Genomic DNA, 7,370 nt, shown 5'->3' with positions numbered 1-7,370 from the left:
TACTGCTGGACTCTTGGAACTCACTGCTGGGGGGCTGCGATGGCCAAAAGCGTAAGTGGGTTCAAACAGAGCTGTGTATGCTCCTGGAGGACAGGTCCATCCCTGGCTGTCAGCCCAGTGAGGCAGGGACACGACTCCACGCTTGGGGCACCCTAGACCTCTGACTTGTAGAAGTGCAAGCCGGGCTGGGGGAGGGGGTCACTCCATAGTTACTGTTCTGAACGCTCCCCCCTGAAGCTCTGGTAGAGGCCACTGTTGGCAGGGTCATTCTTATGGGGGACCAGGCCCCGGGGCAACCCCCCCCGTCCGCCCCTTCCCACCCCTGCTCTGCCTCCTCCCCACTCCACCCTTCCCCACAAACCCCACCCCTGCCTAACCCTTTCCTGAAGCCCCTCCCGCAAGCGATTACCTGGGGCCCTTGTGGGGGGCAACAGCAAGGGGCCGGCCCTCCCATACTCATCATGACTGACCTAGCAGCCTGCTCCACTCTGCCTCCATTTCCCAGCCGAGTTGCTCTGCTTCCTGAGACCCCCATGGGTTGAGGCTCCAGGCCCCCCGGTCGCCCTGGGCCCTGTGGGCTAACCTCAGGACGGGGGACCGTCCCCTTCACAGGACGGGTGAGGCGGCCGCTGCGAGCCTCAGGGGATGGCTCTGACTTGCAGACAGGCTACAGGGGAAGATGGTCCATGGCAGACTTCATAACGGAGGAGGGCGAACCAGGGTGGCTCGCTCATCTCAAGCCCTGCTTCTGGGTACAGGCGCTGCAGGGAAAGCCTCTGGCCAAGGGGAGGTGGAGGGCGCTCTGCTGAAAGGAGCGGTGGCGGCACTCTTTGGGCTCATAGGCAGCCACGAAGGGGACAAACCTGGGGGTTCAGCCCCTACCGAACGCTCCTCACCTAAGCTGGGCGTGCGTCTGCTACTCCACGTGCTGCCCCACAGCCAGCAGCGTGCCATGCCTAGGGGCTCTGCTAAGCCCCATCCATTTTTTCTACATTTCTAAACGAAGGCCCGAAGGGAAGGCTGTGATCTATTCCGCCCACCTAAGATCCCGGGAAGCTGCATGGCGGAGCGGTCACGCAGCTATTTAGCATCATGCAGGAGCCCAAGGAGGCTGCGCAGACCAGGGACCCGTGGCAGCCGTGGAAGGGCTGCCCCACACCTAGCACCCAACTAGCCTGCCCTCCAACCAGCTGGGCTCCAGCCAGGACCCTGCCATAGGAAGTTGTGGTCCTGACCTGGCTCCTGTGAGTGGCCTCGGCTCCTCTGGCCACAGCAACCCAGCTGCAAGGCCCGGGGTCCCCATCCAGCTGTGACATCCTGGGGCCAGCCCTGATCCTGCAGCGAGGGGGGAAGTGAGGGAGGGACCCTTGGCCCATCTGCCCAGGTCCCAGCCCCCATCCAGCTGTGGCAGCTTAGCTGCAGTGCCCCAGCAGATCCTGCTGCAGGGTGGTGGGAGAGCCTCAGCTTGCATCCAGTTGCGGCAGCTCGGGTTCAGCCTCAGCCTCCATCGGGCCGCGCCTCCCAGGGCCCAGCCCCAATTCGGGTCCAGGCCTGATCTGGCCGTAGCAGCCTCAATACGGACCTGGCTCCTCATCTCGATCCTGATGCGGCAGAGGCCACCCTGGACCCTCATCCAGCCAGGGACCGATCTTGGCCTCCAGCCAGCCTAGCCCTGGCCCTTATCTGGCGGTGGTGGCCCAACCCTGGTCCTGATCCTGCAGCAGGCCCAGTAGCTAGGCTGCGGTGCCCCACCCCATCTGGCCTCATCCCGGTCTCTCATCCAACAGGACCTCATTCCAGCTCGGCTCAGCCCGCACCCAGCCCCTGGGTGTTTCCCCACACAGGGGTGCTGTTGCAAGGAGAGAGCTGGGGGGGGTCCTCGCTCATCACAATAGCCCTGGAGTCCCTTCCTTCACCCCAAAACCTTTCCTGAACCTGGCCCCAGCCCCTAGCCTGTATCCCCAGCTAGAGCCCTCGCACCCCAACCTTGTTCCAGCCCTGAGCTCCTCTTCTCTGGCCCCACTCCAAAGCCTGCACCCCCAGCCACAGCCCTCGCACCCCAACCTTCTGTCCCAGACCTGAGCCTCCTCCTACACTATCCCTTTGGCCCCACCCCCACCACTTTAATTGTATGTGCACAGATATGAAGGTGTGTCGTACATCCCCTCCGTCTCGCACATCACTTCCACATTGGTGCACAATTCACTCCTCTCATGGGTGGGAAAAGTTAGAGGGAACACTGCTGCCCATCCCCCAGGATGCCCCTGGAGCAGAGGAGTTGGCAGGGACAGAGAATCTACCCTGACTCTGGGTAAATTATTCCTCTGGTTAACCAACCTCACTGTTAAAAGGTTACACCTGATTTTGCTTAGCTTCAGCTTCCAGCCATTGGATTGTATCATACTTTTCTCTGCTAAATGGAAGAGCTTATGGCAAGTATCTGTTGCCATGCAGGTATGTAACCTAATGGGGCATTCACTCTGAAGTCTAATGCCAACCAATTGATCAAAGCAAGAGAAGAAACCACTATATTATGAAGAGCCACTAGTATCAAATGGCTGGAGCTCGGTTTGTGGGCAGAGCTTGGGAGGGTACCACTACTTATATCCCCCACAGCTACCCCAATTCAGCCCTCGAAGGGAGCAAACAGCCCAGCAACGCCCCAGAGAGGGAGATGCATAAAGATTTGATCCCTGGGTTTGCAAGTGCTCTGTTCCCATGCCACAGAAAACGCTCCACACTGGTAACAACACAGACACACCAATACTGTCCAGTTACGGCCAGTGATTTATTGTGATCAGTATTTAAAGGAGAAATAAGAGACCCTGGCCGGGCAGAGATGCCAGCTGATCCCAGCTCAAGGGATCTGCCCAGCTGTGACTGTTTCCCCAGCTCGCAGGAAAGGTCCAAATCCCCCCATGAACCTCTGTGCAGCATCCTCCCCTGGTTCAGAGGCCCAGAAGGGACAGGGGTGGCACCACACAAGCCCCACCTAAAACCTCTTGTTCTTGCTCAGTTTGTTGCGGTGCCAGGTGTTGAGCTTCCGCAGGTGCCTCCAGTACTCGAGTGTCTCAGGGTCGAGGTCCTCCAGTTTCTTGGGCGGGCCAATGTGCATCTGGAAAAGCCTGGGGACCAAAGCATAGGAGAGTGGACTCCCTTAATCCTGACCCAGGTGATGGGATGGCCCTGAGGTTCTGGCTGCCTCCTTGCCTCACGCAATCACTTGCCACTCAGCATGCCCTATCATTTAAAGCGCCCCGGGGCTAGCTGTGGCCACCAGAGCCTGGCCACACTTATTGCACAAAGCTTTTTCAGTAAAAAATGCAGATTCAGCTACACTGAACTCGCAGATTTCACCACATTGCTGGGGCTGGCAAGAACTATTCCATTTCATTTCTACCTTTTTGAAACAAAATTATTTTGGTTCAAAGCGGGGTGACATTTTAAGCTTTGCCTTGCATTAAATAACAAAAAATAAGAAACAGCCACGATCAAACCAAAATGTTTTGTTCCATCTGAAATATTTTTTTCTCTTTTTGAGAGTTACCAGCAAACTGGAAACTCCCCTTACTTGCCCAGCTGTGCTGGTCACCCCGGCTAATGGAGGAGGAAGGACCCCTGCCCAGGGCCTGATACCACAAACACATGGGACTAAGCAGTGTCAGGGTACGTCTACACTGCATCCCTAGTTCAGAGTAGGGATGCAAATGGAGACGACCGAAGTAGTTAATGAAGCGGGGATTTAAATATCCCGCGCTTCATTAATATGATCTTGCCAGCGTGCTAGTTCGAATCACAGCTGATTCGAACCAGGAAGTGCACGCCAGGACACGTTAGTTCGGACTAAAGCCCTTAGTCCGAACTAAAGTTACTCCTCAAAAAGCTACTTCGGTCGTCTCCATTTGCATCCCTCGTCCGAACTAGGGATGCAGTGTAGACGTACCCTCAGGGTGCAGGCCTTGGAGGGGAGCCCTAGACACAGATACTGACCCAAGTGTAGGTATGCCAGCATGGGGGATACGTTTGTAGAGGGGGTGACAGCTCTCCTTGTTTATTATTTCTAAATGTTCTGGACAAACTGAAGAAATGGTCTGAGGTAAATAGGATGAAGTTTAATAAGGACAAATGCAAAGTGCTCCACTTAGAAAGGAACAATCCTTTTCACACATACAGGCTACGTCTACATTGGCCCCTTTTCCGGAAGGGGCATGTTAATTTCAGAGATCGTAATAGGGAAATCCGCGGGGGATTTAAATATCCCCCGCGGCATTTAAATAAAAATGTCCGCCGTTTTTTTCCGGCTTTTAGAAAAGAGCGTCTCCTACTCAAAGTAGGAATAAGATCCTCCGGAAAAGGGCGCTTTTTCCGGAGGATCGGGGCCAGTGTAGACGCTCTTTTCCGGCTTTTCTAAAAGCCGGAAAAAAACGGCGGACATTTTTATTTAAATGCCGCGGGGGATATTTAAATCCCCCGCGGATTTCCCTATTACGATCTCTGAAATTAACATGCCCCTTCCGGAAAAGGGGCCAATGTAGACGAGCCCACAGAGTGGGAAGTGACGGTCTAGGAGGGAGTACTGCAGAAAGGGATCTAGGGGTCATAGTGGGCCACAAGGTAAATGGGAGTCAAAAGTGTGACACTTTCAAAAAAAGCAAACATGATTCTGGGCTGCATTAACAGGAGTGTTGTGAGCCAGACACCAGAAGTCATTCTTCTGCTCTACTCTGCACTGATTAGGCCTCAATGGGAGTTGTGTCCCCGGTTCTGGGCACCACATTTCAAGAAAGATGTGGAGAAATTAGAGACGGTCCAGAGAAAAGCAACAAGCACGATTAAACGTCTAGAGAACACGACCTATGAAGGAAGACTGAAAGACTTGGACTTGTTTAAACAAAATACAGGGCTATGTAGCACTTTAAAGACTAACAAGATGGTTTATTAGGTGATGAGCTTTCGTGGGCCATCATCTCATAAACCATCTTGTTAGTCTTTAAAGTGCCACATAGTCCTGTATTTTGTTTCAGCTACACCAGACTAACACGGCTACATTTCTATCACTATTGGACTTGTTTAGTTTGTAAAGGAGAAGCCTGAGGGGGGACATGATAGCGGTTTTCAGATATCTAAAAGGATGTCATAAGGAGAAAGGGAAAAATTATTCTCCTTGGCCTCTGAGGAAAGGACAAGAAGCAATGGGCAGCAAGGGAGGTTTAGGCTGGACATTAGGAAAGACATTAGGAAACACTGGAATAAGTTGCCCAGGGTGGTTGTAGAATCGCCAACTCTGGAGATGTTCAAGAGCAGGTTAGGGATGATCTATTCTAGGTGGTACCAGGTCCTGACATGAGGGCAGGAGACTGGACTCGATGCCCTCTCAAGGTCCCTTCCAGTTCTAGTGTTCTGTGATTCTGTTTTGGTAGCACTTAGGAGTCACAATTGTGACCCAGGAGCCTACTATGCTAGGTGTTGTACATTTTTTTTTGGTGTATTATGGTAGTGCCTACGAGCCCCAGTACGGCTCCAGCACCCCCGGGTGCTAGGGCTGTACATTATTAGGTGTATTACAGTAGCACTTAAGAGCACCATTCACGGCCGAGAGCCCCACTGTTCTAGGACTGCACAACCATACAACAGAAAACCTAGTCCCTGTCCCAGGGAATGTACAACCAGAATTAATCACCACCTTGCTCTTTCAGCTCTTTTCAGACTTTCAGCTGTGGGACACAATGTTTTGTATCACCCAGACTTAACCCCATGGTAGAGACTGGAACAGTTAGGTCCAACGTCTTGCAGGGAGCCAGCAATGGGAACCAGCAGTCCTGGTTCCCAGTCCCCTGTTCTAACCACTAGTCTCCATGTGCCTCGAGTGGCTGCAAGAGGGCAGGTACAGGCACCACTCACCAGTCTGGATATTCAGAGTCATCCTTCAGTGCCACCTCCGGGCCCTGTTTGTAGAAATTTACACCCATGGCATGTGTGGTGAGCAGCACCGGGTCCTTGCACACCTCGGGGCCTTTCATCTCCTCCTTAACGAAGCCCTTCCCTTTGGCCTTCACCGCTGCAGAGACAAGCAGAAGTCACCATAGTACAGGGGGTGGGCGGTGGCACCAGACTATTGTGGGGAGCAGCAATGGTTTTACCACATTCCTCCCCCTGTGATTTCTGCTTCCCGGGGGAAGGACCAAACCCCCTCAGCACACAAGTGAGCAGCTCTGGAGCCCCCTCCACTGGCTGGGAAACCCAAAATGCTCCTCCACTGCCCCTCTAGACTCTCCGGCTTTAACTCCCCAGAACACCTGCCCATGGCAACGCGAGGAGCAGAATCCTGCGAAGTCCCGATGTGCCCGTCACCGTGACGCGGAGGCAGCTCTGAGTCCAGGGCGGGTCACATCCTTGCAAGCCAAAGCGCCTCTCTCGTGGGGGCACTGCGACCCACGTGGCTGTCACGGACTCGCAACGTGGGGAAACTGAGGCACGGGGCAGGCGGGAGAAACTCGGCAGGGCACAAACGGGCCTCAGCCGGGGGGCGCTCACACGGTGCCCACAGCGCAGTGCACGAGCCCCGCAGCCTGCGGGATGCATCTGCCCCACGGCCCCGAGGGAGGGCAGCCTTGCTCAGGCGCGGGCGGAGGCTGCCTACGGGCCCCGGCCCACATCGACCGGCCCGACCCAGGCGGCTCTCACGGGCTCGCACGAGGGAAACTGAGGCACGGGAGGGAAACTGAGGCACGGGAGGGAAACGCGGCAGGAGCGACGCCGGAGTCGTGCCCCGGCCGAGGAGCAGCAGGGCCCGGCGCTGGGCTCACCCACTTTCCTGGCGTAGCCGTTGGCCGGCGCCCTGCAGGCGGGGGCAGCGCCCAGGCGGCACCCGGCGCCGAGAGCCCGCTCCAGCGCCCTGGCTGCCATGGGCCGCGCGAGCGCTCGCTGCAGCTCGGGCCCCGGGGCGGGGCCGCACAGCCTGCTGGGAGATGTAGTTTCCCCCCCCCCCGCGCGGGAGTGCGCACGCGCCGGATGCTGGGACGGGGCGCGCGCAGGGGAAGGGCTAGGGGTCCCTGGGGGGGCGTGGTCTGAGCCGAGCTGCCCCCTGCAGGGACGTGCCGCCGGGCCGGAGCAGCGTGCTGCAGGCTGCGGGCACTGGAGGGCGGGGGGAGCGGGCAGCCCCTGCGGCTGCGGAGACACCCTGGTCCCCAGCGCGGGGTTGCGCTCCCGGCCCGCATCCTGCCTCTGCTGAGCACCCCCTGCCCTGCTCCTCTCCCTCCCTGAGCTGTGGGGGGGGGAGTTGCAGAGGGGGGGTCCCCCAGTTTTTCCCTGCCAGTGCTCTGGCCCAGGGATGCTGGACCATGGATGCTGCTGGACAGGGAAGGTTGGAC

The 7,370-nt window shown here is 56.7% G+C and overlaps 1 protein-coding gene across 1 annotated transcript; it reads right to left on the bottom strand.

Annotated features, from left to right (window-relative positions):
- Window positions 1-2,769: 2,769 nt before the first annotated feature.
- On the bottom strand, window positions 2,770-6,966 carry MRPL54 (mitochondrial ribosomal protein L54). Its single transcript, XM_075903318.1, has 3 exons — window positions 6,807-6,966; window positions 5,902-6,058; window positions 2,770-3,125 (listed from the first exon to the last, which is right to left on the bottom strand). The coding sequence occupies exons 1-3, from the start codon at window positions 6,904-6,906 to the stop codon at window positions 2,993-2,995; spliced, it is 390 nt and encodes a 129-aa protein (XP_075759433.1). The 5' UTR covers window positions 6,907-6,966; the 3' UTR covers window positions 2,770-2,992.
- Between the last annotated feature and the right edge of the window lie 404 nt (window positions 6,967-7,370).

The sequence above is a fragment of the Pelodiscus sinensis genome, chromosome 19 (assembly GCF_049634645.1).
Source record: "Pelodiscus sinensis isolate JC-2024 chromosome 19, ASM4963464v1, whole genome shotgun sequence".
Taxonomy (NCBI): domain Eukaryota; kingdom Metazoa; phylum Chordata; order Testudines; family Trionychidae; genus Pelodiscus; species Pelodiscus sinensis.
The sequence above is the reverse complement of the archived record's forward strand: the minus strand, read 5'-3'. Positions and strand labels throughout refer to the sequence as shown.

Excerpts from the sequence above, each read along its gene's own strand:
- MRPL54 (XM_075903318.1), bottom strand. The coding sequence starts at position 6,906 with ATGGCAGCCAGGGCGCTGGAGCGGGCTCTCGGCGCCGGGTGCCGCCTG. Across the intron at positions 6,059-6,806 it reads CGGCTACGCCAGGAAAGTGG|CGGTGAAGGCCAAAGGGAAG; the intron begins GTGAGCCCAGCG and ends TTGTCTCTGCAG. Across the intron at positions 3,126-5,901 it reads GACTCTGAATATCCAGACTG|GCTTTTCCAGATGCACATTG; the intron begins GTGAGTGGTGCC and ends TTTGGTCCCCAG.